At 50.4% G+C, this 15,400-nt stretch overlaps 1 protein-coding gene across 1 annotated transcript in view; it reads right to left on the bottom strand.

Annotated features, from left to right (window-relative positions):
- Positions 1-887: 887 nt before the first annotated feature.
- Positions 888-15,400, bottom strand: part of EHD3 (EH domain containing 3) — a 34,444-nt gene continuing 19,931 nt past the window's right edge. Inside the window, exons 4-6 of the mRNA XM_004029066.5 lie at positions 8,343-8,755; positions 7,552-7,716; positions 888-3,093 (exon numbers count right to left, since the gene is read on the bottom strand). Coding sequence (XP_004029115.1) covers positions 2,566-3,093; positions 7,552-7,716; positions 8,343-8,755 — 1,106 coding nt within the window. The 3' untranslated portion in view covers positions 888-2,565. The remainder of the gene's footprint in view (positions 3,094-7,551; positions 7,717-8,342; positions 8,756-15,400) is intronic.

Here is a 15,400-nt window from a genome sequence, read left to right on the forward strand (position 1 = left end):
TTGCTGTGTTTATTGGATGGATTCCATGGCCCAGACTGAGTAATGTCGGGGCAAGGAACAACAGGACAAGTGCTCTAGAAATTCTTGTCTGTGGGGCTGACATGACATGTCTCTGCTTTCCCTATTAAATGTTTCCTGGGCTGAGGCATGAGATCTCCCAGGCCCCTGAAGCCTGGAAGGGGTCAGAAAGCCAAGGCAGCAAGGCTAGAGGGCACTGCCAGGGAAAGTGACCCACATCTGTCCCCTCAAACATCAGTTCCTCTTTCCAGGGAGATGGGAGCTGTGCAAACATGGAATTCCCACACCTCACAGGTCTCTCCTGAGTGGAGACTTCAAGAAGAAGAGAGGGAAGAGAGGCAGCATATGTAGAAGGGCAGGAAAGTGGCACGTGTGTCCAGTGGCAGTGAAGAAAGGGGATAACAGACATCTCCCTTTCCTATAAAATAAAAAGACAGGAACTTCACCTACCTCTGCTATTTCCTTCCCATTTCTCCTTCAGCTCGAAGAAAGGTGTGGAGCTGAGAAATGGTCCCTAACCTGCACTCGGCACTCAAGGGTTTTCTCCAGAGCAGGCGAGACCTCTTTGCCTGGCCTTTGTCTGCCCTTCATTTCATGTGAAAGAGAACTGTGTATTTGCAGAAGGAAGCCCAGGGGCTTAGGGAACATCTTCACTCCAGAGGAGCAGGGAGCGGTGGCTCCACCAGCTGTGCCTGGGTTGGTCACTGAGCCTAGACAAACTCCAGCCCACTGGGAAGCTGGTTGTGGATGCTGGCCATTGGGTGGCCCCAGTGAGCCCTTTCCAGCCAAAGATTCCACCAGGAACCCCAAGTAAGAACCCAGCCCTTCTCCCTCAGCCTCCATTGAATGATGCTCTGTGGCCAGGCAGGTACCAAAGAATAAATGTACTGTATTAACATGAAGACTAATGACAAATGCACTGCAGTAGTAAGCACGTCATAGATACATAGAATTTTCTCTATATAGTCTGAATATGGATATAAAATAAGTTATACTCATTTTGTTTTCCATCACAGTAGGAGCATAGCATACAAAGTGATTGGTTCAGTGGCCATGAAGCAAGCCAGGGGAGAGACCACAGAAGAGAATGTAGGGCATTGAGTACAGTGGGGATTTGCCAAGGATGCTGCAGAGCCCCTGGGGACCCTCTGGGGAACAAGGCCCCAAACCTCTCAAGTTAGCCTTCTGAGAATTAGTATGAGGTCCCACTTGACAAGAGACAGTGGCTGCATCTGAGCTGGGATGATTCAGGCAACTGGGTGGGAGGCAGAGCAGGGACAGGCACGAACAGCATCCAGCAGGCTAGCCCACTCTCCTGCTGGTGCTGTTGGATGTCTATGATGCTGGGAATATGGGGCGCAGAGCCAGAAGGCACGGTTTGCTTCTGTGACGTGACAGATGGCCAGACTGATGGCCCACCAAATGCTGGCCGGCCCTCCTCCCTTGCCAGCCTGTCCTGGGAGGCTGCAGGGGGCCTGCATACTTTGCTTGTTCTCCATAGTTTGTCAATATTGGGATCCTGCATACATCATAGCACAGACAAGTGTGTGAGGGTCTGCGGCCCTGGCTTTGAATCCTCTCTCCATCACGTGACTTCTGTGGGTTTCAGAAGGTCGCCTAAACTCTTCTGAGGCTACTCAGCCTCCTCATCTGCAAAATGGGAAGGCTAATGCATACTTCCCTGGGGCATCAGTGAGGGCCACATAGAATAATGTATATAAAGTGCCTAACACAGCTCCTGGTACGCAGGAGGGGCTGGGTAAATGTGAGTCAAGTATGAACATCTAAACATCATAGGCCAGGTGGAAAGAACATCTAACAAAATCTATGAACTAAAACCACCTTGACTGGTTTTCAATAGACTACAGGACAATTTCCTCACTCTTATCAATTTTTTTTCTCTTCTCTCTCCCGCTCTGGGATTCTTTAAAATGAAATACTGGCAGAGTTCAAAGCAAGGTTTGCCGAAGAAGACAGAGGCTTAGATTAGGAAAGAACAGAGCTCCTGGGCCAATGTCTCTAGAAGACGCTTCCTTTCTCACCTCTCCTCCCTGCAGCTGCCCGCCTGCCCTCAGATCTCCTAGCTCCTGAATGGATTTCTTATTAGGAAGCCAAAGCAGATAGGGGAAACACAGAAAAAGAAGTGAATTGTCTACTACATGAAAAGTCTTTTCCATTTGCTCAGAGCCTGGGTGTGGAGGCACTGGGGAATCTGGAGGTGGGTTGGCCATCTGTGCCGGCAAGTGAATTGCCTCAGGTCTCGTATCTGGGGAGTGGCCGAGGAGAGGGGAAGAGGGATGGAGACTTAGGCTTAGACTCTGGGGCCTGGGAGTGCTCTTGTCCTTCTACTAATCCCGAGAACTTGGAGGTGTGCCCAAACAAGTATCAGCTGCAAACGTGGGCGTCATGGTCCTCTCTCACCTACAGAGCAATGTCAAGATCTGCATATGTGTGTGTTTGTGTGTGTGTGTGTGTGTGTGTGTGTGTGTAGTCACCGCTCCCATCTCCTCCTCTAACACTTGCCCGTCTGAATGTCCCCCCGCCCCATCACTCGGCAACTTTCCTCTTGGACGGGGGCAGGAGGTGGGCAGGCAGCTCGTTGGGCAGCTCGTGCCCCTCCAGCTTGACTTTGATGAGGTGGTTGGCCAGTGCAAACTCCTCGTCGTCCAGCATGCCATCCTTGTCAATGTCGGCCAGCTTCCAGATCTTGCCCAGCACACTGTTGGGCAGCTTGGAGCGCACCATCTCCTTCTTGGCATTAGCGCCTGTGATCTTGCCATCCACCGGTGACAGGGTATAGAAGATCTCGTCGTACATGGGCTTGTCCCTGGCCACCACCCACTCAGCATCATCGATACCTTCTCCAGCCCCCTCCCCATAGCCATGCCCAAAGGGGCCGTGCAGGGTGCCCTCGAACGCTCCGCCCTTCACCATCTGGATGGGCCGCTGTGACTCCTCCTGGCGCACTAGCACCATGAGCTGGGCAATGTCATGGGCCAGCATGTCATCCACTACCTCCAGCAGCTTGCTCTTCAGCGGCTGGAACTTGCTAAAGTCCTGGGCCTGCAGCTGGTCCTGGGAAGAGGAGGAGAGAGGATGAAGATAGGATACAATGAAAGGAGAGCCCTCCATTTATCACGTGCCTCCTATGAACACCAGAATGTTCACAGCTGATCCCTTTCTACAATGAAAGACGTGTGACCTAGAGGCTCAGCTGATGGACATCACGTGGTAATCGAAGGTATGAGAGAGGAGGGGAATAAAGGCCCACTGGGCTGATGATGGGATTTTTCAGGAGGGAGTAGAAGGGTTGTAGGGGCTGGGGAAGAAAGGGAAATTTAACAAGTATTGGCATGATCTATTTATTTCAATCCCCTTTAATGTCATTCCAGAGAGGAAATCATTACATTTCTCTTTAAGTCAGTTTTGGCTATTGAATCATGTCTCTTGAATGCTGTACCTCTGAGACTGGGTCATGCGGGCCTCTACTTTAATAAGGGTTATACTGTACTTGAAAATCACCGCAAGTGCCTTCACTACATTACCTCGTTCACTCCCCCAGCGCCCTTCTGAGGTAGGAAAATCACATTCTATCCCCTTAGTGAAAACAAAAACAAAAACAAAACAGGGCACAGGGTACTAAAACCAAATCATAACAGAAGCCAAAGGTCATCCCCAAATTATGGTTCTTAATCAGGATGCTCATCGGAGTCACCTGAAGAGAGTTTTCAAAATACAGTCATGTGCTGCATTACAATGTTTCAGTCAATGAGGGACCACACGTATGACGAGGGTCCCAGAAGACAATAAGGGAGCTGGGAAATTCCTGTTGCCTAGTGACATTGTAGCTACTGTACATAACACAATGCATTATGTGTTTGTGGTGATGCTGGTGTAAACAAACCTACTGTGCTGCCAGTGGTATAAAAATCTAGCACACACATTTCCATAGAGTACATAATACCGGATAATGATAACGGCTATGTTACTGGTTTATGTAAATATTTACTATACTGTACTTTTTATTGTTATTTTAGAGTGTAGTCTTTCTACTTATTTAAAAAAAATGTTAACAGTAAAACAACCTCAGGCAGGCCCTTCAGGAGGAATTCCAGAAGAAGGCATTGTTATTACAGGAGATGACACCTCCATGTGTGTTACTGTCTCTGAAGACCTTCCAGTGGGACAAGATGTGGAGGTGAAGACAGCGAAACTGATGATGCTGACCCTGTGTAGGCCTAGACTAGCATGGGTGTTTGCATCTTAGTTTTTAGCACACACAAAAATAAAAAAGTAAAAAATAAATTTTTTTAAATAGAAAAAACTTATAGAATAAGGATATAAAGAAAATATTTGTGTATAGATATACAATGTACATTTTAAGCTAATTGTTACAACAAGAGTCAAAAAGTTTGTAGGCTGGGCGCGGTGGCTCATGCTTGTAATCCCAGCACTTTGGGAGGCTGAGGCAGGCGGATCACGAGGTCAAGAGATCGAGACCATCCTGGCCAACATGGTGAAAACCCCGTCTCTACTAAAATTACAAAAAAAATTTAGCTGGGCGTGGTGGCACATGCCTGTGGTCCCAGCTACTCGGGAGGCTGAGGAGAATCGCTTGAACCCAGAGGTGGAGGTTGCAGTGAGCCGAGATCGCGCCACTGCACTCTAGCCTAGCAACAGAGTGAGACTCTGTATCAAAAAAAAAAAAAAAAAAAAAGTCTGTAAAGTAGAAATGTTAATTTATTATTGAAAGAAGAAAATGTTTCTAAAAATAAATGTAGTGTAGCCTAAGTGTACAGTGTTTCTAAAGTCTACAGCAGTGTACAGTGATGTCCTAGGCCTTCACACTCACTCACCACTCACTCAGTGGCCCACCCAAAGCAACTTCCAGTTCTGCAAGCTCCATTCATGGTAAGTGCCCCGTACAAGTATACCACTGTTTATCTTTCATACTGTATTTTTACTGTACCATTTCTATGTTTAGATACACAAATACATTGTGTTACAATTGCCTACAGCCTTCAGTATAGTCACATGCTAGGTCTGTGGCCTAGAAGCAATAGGTCATCATACCATATAGTCCAGGTGTGTGGTAGGCCCTACCATGCAGGTTTGTGTATATACATTCTATGGTGTTCACACACAATGACAAAATCACCTAACAATGCATTACTGAGGATGTGTCCCTGTCATTAGCAAGGCATGACTATCCCCGAGGGTTTGACACAGCAGGCACAGGCAGGCAGGTGGGCATGCCGATTTTGAAAGAGCTCCTCTTGCCTACACATGACAACCCACACCACACCATAAAAGAAATATCTTCCACTTTGCAGGTCTCTGCAATTTTGAAAGTTTTCGAGTCTAGAACACCAACTTCTCCATGGCCTCTAGAGGGTGATAAGGTGACAGCTTTCTGCTCCTACCCTGGCTCTGGCCACCTAACTCTCCAGAAGCTGGGAAGAGGCCAGTACACAGGGTGAAGCACAGCTAGTCTGCTGCAGAAAAATGCAAAAAACACCCACAGCTTTCTAGGGCAAGTGTTAGCCTGGGTACTTCTCACCTCCCTCCTAGGGTGGGGCTGAGCCAGGAAGGCCTGAGGGCTGAAGGCCTCCTGGAGGAGGAGCAGACAGGGCCCTGTCTCCCGCCCCTCAGAGCATCATGTCCCAAGGTCCTCCCACCTCTCATTCCTCCTGTCTCTCCCAGCCTGCTCACATGTAGGTGTGTTTGGTGGGCTCCCATGCAGGGGTCTCAGTATCAACTAGGGGGCATGGTGGGTGCTCCCGTTACCCTACATGGACACCCGCACAGGACAGCTGTTTACATTGTGGATTCAGCATATTGAACTGCAGAACAGAATATTGAACTGGCAAACAAATGAGGTGAGAATCTTTGTTTTGAAAGAATTCCTCACATTAAAACTGGGGTCTTAGGGTCCCTTTCAAATGTTATCTTCCCAAATGTTTGCTTACAAATCATTAAATTCTTAACAAAAGCAGAAGCGAAGAGCTGAAGTGCTCCAAGTCAAGGACCGGGAAACCCGCAAAACAAAAGCAATGCTGGTTAGTGAATGGCTCGTGGTAGGTGGTTATATGAGTGAATGGACACATGAACAAATTCCAAATACTTGGAATGTATATTTTTTTCTTTTTCTTTTGCCAGATAGGAAACTAAAAATGCCTATTGAGGACTATAGTGATGTTATGAAAAACATAGATTTAAACTGAGAAACTGATTCCCAAGCTAAAGATCAAAACAAGAGCAACAGCATCTATTAAGTGCTTCTGTGGCTGCTATTTTTTGATTTTTCTAATTCCCTAATTTTTTTATTTTTTGAGATGGAGTCTTTCTCTGTTGCCCAGGCTAAAGTGCAGTGGCACAATCTTGGCTCACTGCAACCTCTGCCTCCTGGGTTCAAGTGATTCTCATGCCTCAGCCTCCCGAGTAGTTGGGATTACAGGTGCTTGCCACCATGCCCAGTTAAATTTTTTGTATTTTTAGTACAAGTTTTGCCATGTTGGCTAGGCTGGTCTCGAACTCCTGGCCTCAGGTGATCTGCCCGCCTCGGCTTCCCAAACTGCTGGGATTACAGGCGTGAGCCACTGTGCCTGGCCTCTAATTTCCTAATTCTAGAATCATAAGAAGTTGCAAACATTGTACAGTGGGTGGGTGCTTTGTGCTCAGCACCCACCTCCCTCTGCCCACCTAATGATTTGCCACTATGTACTAAGGGCATAGTCTGTCTGGCTTTGTGCTAAGGGCCTTGCAAAGATTATCTCACTGATGCTCACAACACCTGTATAAGGTGTGATTTTGTAGCTTCAGTTTACAGATGAGGAAATGGAGGCTCAGAGGATCCAGTCAATGTTGTGGTTTCCTGCTTGGACCTTTGGGCCCAGCTCCTGGCTCTTCTTCTTGTGGCCTATGTGAATGCTACACTCAGAAAATGCTGAGACCTCTCTTTCTTCTGTAAAAAGGCAGATGAAAAATGCCTCCCTCTGATGAGTGCTTTGGGGAAAACCGTAAGAAACCATGTGTGATGGCCACTGGCCCAAGATAGGCACCTGCAATATGACCCAAAGATGACGAGTTCCCGTGTGCACTTCTGCCTCCCCGAAGCTCGTGTCCCAGATTGCTCACAAGGGGGATCTCAGATGTAAACTCGAGCACTTTAAGAGCCTAGAGAACCTTGGTCAGGTGACCCATCCCACTGCACCAGAGATGGTGGGGACGTCAAGCCTGTGGTGGCTGTGACTAGAGAAGGTCATTAACTGGAGGTGTCAGCCCCCCAACATCATCTAACACACCTGCACCACTGGGGCGGTGGGCTCTGTGTTTCTCCCCAGGCCCAGACATGGCCCCTGTTGGGCCAGTGATGGCCCAGCTAGGAGTGTAGATCCAGGGCCACCTCCTTGCCTGCAGATTCTGGGCTGGGTTCTCCCTGGGGGGCTCCAAGAGTGGCCTCCTCCATAATCAGGCTGCTCAGCCAGCTCTCGGGACACTGTCCCTTGTCTTAGAGCCCCCAACCCTCGCTACCTGCATCCTCTTCAGATTGGGGAAGTCCCCAGGTGAGATCTGGTGCTCCCGCTCGATCCGGCCATAGATCTCGGCCAGGTTGTTGACCAGCTCCTTCTTCTTGTTGTCCTTCCCGAACACCGAGGGCATCTCCTTCTTCAGAGAGCTGATGATGTAGGCGTGGACCTGACAAACAGGGCCAGAGAGAAGCCTTCACATCAAGACCCTGGACGGTCCCTTCCTTCTAGGATGGCTCTCGCATCATTTCTTCCCCTACATCCCTCCTGCCTCCTCCTGCTCCTACTTTTGAAATAATTTCTACCTCTACCCTCATGCCTCCATGTTGCTTGCAGGGCTGGGCTGTTTTTCTATGTTATGCGGGCAAGGTGAGGTTGTGGGGAGCTATGGTCAAGGCAGGGTGAGGTGGTCATGTTGCTGCTACTGAAGACAATACCAGCAGCTGACAGTTGCTGAGCATCTCTGAAGGTGCCAGACACTGTGATGAGGGCTTTGAGACTCTTTATTTCACTTTATCCTCCAACAACCCCTTCATTTTACAGATGCAGACAGAGGCACAGAGAGACTAAAGGCCTTGCCAAGGCTGGGAATCCCACAGACAGTAAACAATGGAGTCAGTTCCAATCTGGCCATCTGACCTGAGAGCTTGTAACCATGGCTCCCGCACTGTCCTGCCCCTTGGTGTCACACACATGATGCACTGGCTGTTGGAGGCAGCAACCCTCAGCTCCTGCAGCTGACCCCAAACTCTGGGCCCCCGCCCAAGCTGCCCACATCCCAGGGGGCTGCCTCACCTTGGCCAGCCTGGCCCTTTTGATGAGGTCGTTGAGCTTGCGCAGGGCAGCATTTCGGGGCAGACTCTGGATGTCCCTGAATAGGTCCTGTTCCTCAGCCTCAAAGAGCTTCCGGTTGTCAGGGATGAGGAGGGGGTGGGACCAGAAGGAGCCGATGTAGACCCGGATCACCTCTGGGGTGTTCACGATCTTCCCCAAGGACCACATGAGGGCCCCGTACACCCGCATCAGCTGCTGCGTCTCGATCTGGTCAGCTTTGTTCAGCACCACCCGCATCTTGTCCTCGTGGTTCTTGAGGGCTTTGATGACTTCTGAGAACTCATCAGAGATGTCCAGTTTGTGGGCATCGAAGAGCAGAATGATGCGGTCAACCCGCTCGGCAAACCACTCAAGGACAGCTGCAAAGTCATACCCTGCCGGCAGAGGGACAATCAGGGGCTGGGGCCTTTGGGGTATAGGGTAGGGGTTTGGAGAAGCAGTCGGGTGTGGTAGAAATAACACAGTCTTGGGAGTCAGATCTAAGTTTAAATCCTGGCTCCTCCGCATTTTAACTGTTTGGACTCCAGCAAATTACTCAATGTCTCGTAGAATTTTTTTCGTCTAAAAATACTGTTAAATACTAAAATAATATGAATACCTAATTAATAGAACTATGAAGATTAAATACTCTTAGAATCCAGCACTTAGTAGGTGCTCAGTAAATGCTAGTTACTTTTTTTTTTTTGAGACGGAGTCTTGCTCTGTCACCCAGGCTGGAGTGTAGTGGCGCTGCGTCTGCTCACTGCAACCTCTGCCTCCTGGGGTCAAGCGATTTTCCTGCCTCAGCCTCCCGAGTAGCTGGGATTACAGGCATGCGCCACCATGCCCGTCTAATTTTTGTGTTTTTAGTAGAGACAGGTTTAACCATGTTAGCCAGGCTGAGTCTTGAACTCCTGACCTCAGGTGATCCGCCTGCCCTGGCCTCCCAAAGTGCTGGGATTATAGGTGTGAGCCACCGCCCCCAGCCAGCCACTGCGCCTGGCCTAGTAACTCTTATTAACGTCATTATTTCCGTAAGGCACAGCCACTATCCAGCTCCCCTATCCATGCTTACTGTATTTAGCAGCCCGCTGGAAAAGAAAGTCTGGACACCTAATCTGACACAAAGACTCAGAAATTCTTTCTAAGGTCTGAAAACAATGAAACACTAAAAAGTAGATACTGATGATGGTTCAGACCATGCCTGTCACTGGTCTGGAAGAAATCTGCAATTCTTGTTATAAAAACATCTTGTTCTCACTCAGGCTCTTTCCTTTGTAATCAGCTGCAGCACAAAATTCCCAACTCTTGAAACCACAAGGGGTTTCTTCCTTAGGATGTGACTGGAACTCTGGCCACCCGCATCTTGGTTATCTAGCACTAAGCTGCTTTAGGTCAGACTGGTTACAGGAGCCCCAGAAAGTTGTTCTGCTCAATCCCAAGTAGCTGTGGATCCAGTAGGGGCTGAAGTAGGAGGGTGGACCAACAGTCTATACATTCACTGACACCCAGAGCCCCAGTAGGTCTTACCTCTGTGTCCCAGGCTCCTCTTACATAAAATAGGAAGACAAGAGATAAGGAAGTGGGGCTCAGAGAAGTCAAGTGATTTGTCGAAGGGCACACAGCCCATGAGCAGCAGCAGTCGCATGAAGATGGAGGTGTCAGGCTTTCCCATTCTGAGTCTGAGCAGGGTTCTCAGCCTCTCCTCCTGCCACTCCCCCGTGGCATACCTCTGGCACCAAGGTAGGAGCCCTTTCTTGGGTACTAAAGTGACCAACCATCCTGGCTGCCCATAGCACAAGGGTTCCAAGGTGACACACACTGGGGACCCAAAGCTCATTGCCACCATCGAATGGGAAACCAAATCATTAGGAAAAAGCCTGCCCTGCCTCACAGAGGGAGGCTAGAGACCAGGCAAGATCATCAGGCAACTGCCTTGTGAGTGAGTCAGACTTAAGAAGCTCTGATTGTCTTTAACAGGGGTCCTGACTTAGCCTCCCTCAGAATCCCCCACAGGGCTTCTTAAAACCCAGATGGTTGGACTCTATCCCCAAAGTTTCTGATTCAGTAGGTCTGGCGCAGAGCATTTCTAACAAGCTCCCAGGAGATTCTGATGCTGTTGGTCCAAGGGCCACACTTTGAATACCACTGGCCCATAAAAATAACAACAGCATTCAAAAGGTGTTCAGCACTGACCTAAGTACTTTATAATCATTCATTCCTTTAATCCTCACGATGACTCTGTGTAGGGTGATTAGACACTAATATCAGCCCCACTTCTCTGAGGAGTAACCAGAGATACAAACAGATAAAGGAACTTGTCTAAGGTCACCCAGCTGGTAAGCAATGGGCTGGGACTCAAGTCCAGGAAGGTAGCCCTGGAGTCAGTGCTATGAACCACTGCACTGAGTTGGCTTTCACTTTCAAAGGCTGTCATTTCAGACTAAGTAGCAGGCATCGATGGGGTGGGGGATGAGGATGAATGGAGCCAACGGAGCTAGGTTTAAAAAGCCTTTCCCCCACCCTGTGGCATCTAGTGAACACCCAGTGGGGTACATATTTAGGACGTGTGGAGGCACTGCCACAGGGGGTGGTAGGGGGATGGGATCAGCACGGTCGGGAAAACTTGCTGCCCTAAAGCTTCCTGGAGGACCCCTGTAATGTTTCTCTGGTGGCTGTAAGAGAATTCTAACAAACAAAGGAAGGTCAAACCCTCCTTTGGTTACCCAGATGCCAATACTACTCCATTTTCAGCTCCTCTGTCTTTGGTAAACGAAGTGCTTCCAAGCATTCCCATTCCCATGTGATTTTCTCCAAGATCTGTCAGCTGCTCAATTAATATACAGCTCAACTAACACATGAGTCTTCTCCCCCTGCTCCTGTGGCGTAGACCTATGAGGCTACGAGGAGCTTAGCCATCAATGGTCCAACCTCCTGATTGACAGATAGGGAAACTGAGGCTCAGGAAGGGGCAGAGCTGGCCCAGTATCTCCAGGTACCATCCTGAGGATAGTTCCTGATGGGTGCGTCATCGAGGGCCTGGTGTGAACTAGATTTTGCCTTCTCTTTTGAAGACAGGTGTCCTGTCTCGGCTCAGAGGCAAGGCCCAGGAGAGTGCTTCAGAGGCTGCTCTGCCCAGTGGGCAGGGGCATCATCAACCCTCCCTCGGAGATGTCCACGCAAACTCTATGAGTTAAGTGACTCAGCCAATACCACCCATGAGACACGACCCCTAGCCTCCAACTCGAAGTTCAGTGCTTGCTGCAGATGGTAAGATGTTCATGTCATTATCTCATTTCACCCTCACGACACGCTCTGAGGCAGGCAGCGCGAGGAGTATCGTTCTCACTTCCAGGGGAGGAAACTGAGGTTCAGAGAGGAGAGAGTCAAACAGTTGGCAAGTCATGAGGCCAGATGACCCAGCTGTCAGCCATCCAGCCATTCTGCACCTGGCCGCTCCCTGCCTCCCTCCCTCCCTCCCTGGCACGCAGGCACAGCCAGCTCCTCACTGGAGCCCGGGAAGCCTAAGCATTCCCACTTCAGGTGAAGCCTGCAGCCCGCACTACTCCCCTCCTTCCTACATCCCTCTGTCCCTCCTTCCCTCCCCAGGGATGGCTCCAGCCTATTTTTATCTTCCCTTCAGCACAGCGCATGGCAAGGCTGCTGTCACCTCCCAAAGGCAGTCCCTCAGAGCTGTGGGTAGGGAGGGGCCAGAGGGCTAAGAAAATCCCCAACCCCCACCTCTGCAAACAGCTCACAGCAGGAGGGCAGTAGGGCCCCTCCACAACTCCCTGCGAGGCCTCTGGCCTTCTGCTGCTCCTTATTCCCCAATCTGGATTTTAGCTGTGCCAGTGCAGGCCACAGGAGGGGCTGCTGGGAGGACCAAGACTGAGCTGCAGCTCCCTCTCACCTGTCCAGCAAATCTCAGCCCCAATATATTGGCTCAATGGCTCAGAACAGGCTAAGGCAGCCAGGGCAGCCAGTGTTGAGTCCTATGCTGACAAGGTAATGGAGGTTTATAGAGGGTGAGAGAAAGGCCCAAGGCCATGCAATGCTGGGGGTCAGAGCCAAGACCTGAACTCCAAACTCAACTCTTGCACTGTAGCCACGCCTCCACCAGGCTGGGGAAAACAAAGACACCAGAGAAGCTGCAGAGAAGGGAAGAGGCTCTGTCCCTGCAACTTGCTGCAATCCCTGATGACACCAGCGATGTAAGAGAAGGCTGTGTCTGCAAAGGCTGAGGGGCAGCAATATGTCCATGCTGCCAGAACAGGATAGACCCCTGCCTATCCCTGTCCCTGCCCTCAGTGGTCTTGTAGCATCATGCACGCTCCTGTTCTGCTCTTCAGCTCACTGAAATCATCCTCGGTGCACTGGGAGCTGGACAGGGCAGGGGCAGCACCCCACCCTTCTGGGCTTCCCCTGCACCCAGCACGGTGTGTGGCACACAGCAGGTGCACTATCAGTATTTGCTGAACGGAACTGAAACGTGGAAAACGTGGAAACCTGTTCCACGTTTGGCATCTGGGAGACAGTAAATGAGTAATCTCTGGGCCTCAGTTTTATGGTTGAGGAATCAGTGACTCAGTCGTAGGGTTATTGTGAGGATCTAAACAAATCAGAGGATGCAGGTGAAACTGCTGAGCTGTGACCTTGGCTGTTCTCATTGCCCTGCTGTTTTTTGTAAAGCACTCCTTTTAAGCCCTAGTTTCTATGAGATGGGATGTGCTCTGTAGGGGTCACCAGAGCAGCACTGGCCTGGGTGAGTCCACCTCTCGTTTCTGCTTAGCCACTAACTTACTGTGTGTCCTTGGGCAAGAATCTCCCCTCTCTAGTCCTCTGTCTCTTTGCCTGTCAAATCAGGGGATTGAGCTGGACGACCTCCGAGCTTCCTTTCTCGGTTCACAATTCTCTGCATCTGAGACCAGAGGTGTGAGGGTGGGGAGTACAATAGGATGGATGGAGATTAGCTACAAGGGACCCTTTGCAGGCACAGCAAGAGAGAGAGGCTGCAGGCTGCTGTCTTACAGGCCTCGGGGATGCCTGTGTGAAGTCTGCCTCTGCCTGAGGACAGGCCAAGGGCTTCTGGGAACTCTTTCTGGGATTTTATAAGCAGAGGCCTCCTACTTGCTCTGGCAAGCTGCTATCCAATTAGACTCAGTAATGCCAGAAGCTTCTAGCCAGGTGTGGCTGTGAAGACCATGACCATCAAGCAATGACTCCATGGGTTGCTCTGAAGTTCGACCTCCCTGCTCCTGGCTAACCCCGAGCCTGTGTCATCTGTAGGTTGGACATTTAGTTGTTCACTTGGCCTGGACTTAGGTGCAGATCTAGGAATGGCGGTATCTCAAAGGTATGGACTGGACCCAGTAAGAAAAAGGGTATGGTATACGATTAGCTTTCTCATTTATTTGGCAAATCTGAACCTCAATTTTCTCAGCTGCAAAATAGGGATAACAAATGACTGAATGAGGGGTCTGTGGTAGAGCTGTGGCAACAAGATCTGACAGCACAGACTCTGCCTCAGCAGCTGCAGTGAGTGCTATGGCCAGTGACAGGCCCCCTTCACCTCTCTGGTCCCAGCGATGGCTCTGAGACCCACAACGGTAGCTCTTGGGCACCTGCGGCAGCCCAAGTGTTCATGAAATATGGACTAGTGAGTCGGGGGAGATTCAAGCCCCAAGAGACAGAGCAGAGAAGCTGCCCTTCCTGGACTTCATAGCACAAGTCTGCTGGCTCTAAGAGGTCTAGTCAGCCAGCTCCGGGCCTGGAGACTGGGCAGCCTGCAGGGATCTGTGGTCCCCTCCAACCCGAGGCTCCAGATGACTGGAAAGAAAGCACTTTGAAGTAATGCCAGGCAGGAGGAAATCAATCAGACAAACACAGTAAGGAAAGCCACCCCTTCCTCACCCGCCGGCTTCCATCATGGTCTGGCATGCAGTGCCTGGGCCCTCACAGAGCAGCATACTTCTTCGGGTTTCCAGCCACATGACCTCATTCGCTCTTCATAATTCTCTGTATCCCAGGAGGTAAGTAGGGCATACACATCTTACAGGACAGGGAATCTGGACACAAAGGGATTAAGGGGCTTGCCCAAGCTCACACAGCCAGGTGGTGGCAAACTCAGGCCTGGAACCCAGCTCCTTGACTTGCAGCCCACGTTTTCTTTCTATAACAGCTCACAGCCATGTGAGCCTGAAGCTCAGAGGCTGAGCCCTCAAACCAGGCACTTACTTGCGGTGGGTACATACAAAACCCCATCCCTCCCCCAAAAAAATCTCCGTCAAGATTTAAAGACATTTGAGCAAAAGAGGAATAACAAGGCATCAATTTCCAAAATGTGGGAAGAGTTTGGCTGACAATGGGGAAGAAATGCCACATTAGATGCTTCCCAGAAGTAACGGCAAAGAGCGGCCCGAGCAGATGGTTGGCAAGGCCTTTTGAAGGGTGTCAGGACTCGGCTGCTCTGCCCAGGCACAGGAGCGCCCACACAGGCGTGCCTGTACCGGCACATAGTCTGGGAAGACCCAGAGGCCTTTAAGTGCAGGCTCTGCTCCAATGAGGGTGCCCTGGATGGGCTAGGAATGTGAGGCTGCAAGGATCAGCCCAGACCTGCCAAGGTCTGAGCCCTAAAGACCCCTAGAGGAAACCTGGAGATGAGAGGTTTGCCTTCATTCCTACCCCCTGTGCTCTTCCTGGGCAGGTGATGATAATGTGCTGAGAAGCCGTGGACCAGGAATAGGAAGACCAGAGTTCCCTAGATGTGTGATCCGGGCAAATTTTCAACCTGCTCTGGCCTTACTGAGCTCACCTGTGCAGAAAGGGGCCTGTAGGGAGGAGCTTCAAGCTGTGCAGTCTGTGATGTGAGCACAAAGCCCCGCCCTGCTTTCCTAAGGTGGCGCCTATGGGGATTTCTAGCTGGGAAGCAGCCAGGAAATGTGGTTCCTAAGCTCAGGACACTCAGCCTTCTGGAGCCCTCCCACTCCTGCTGCATCCTCACTTCTTCCCAGTAATGAGCCAGGCTGGGGCACATCCTGCCA

This window comes from Gorilla gorilla, chromosome 12 (genome assembly GCF_029281585.2).
Source record: "Gorilla gorilla gorilla isolate KB3781 chromosome 12, NHGRI_mGorGor1-v2.1_pri, whole genome shotgun sequence".
In the NCBI taxonomy this organism is placed as follows: domain Eukaryota; kingdom Metazoa; phylum Chordata; class Mammalia; order Primates; family Hominidae; genus Gorilla; species Gorilla gorilla.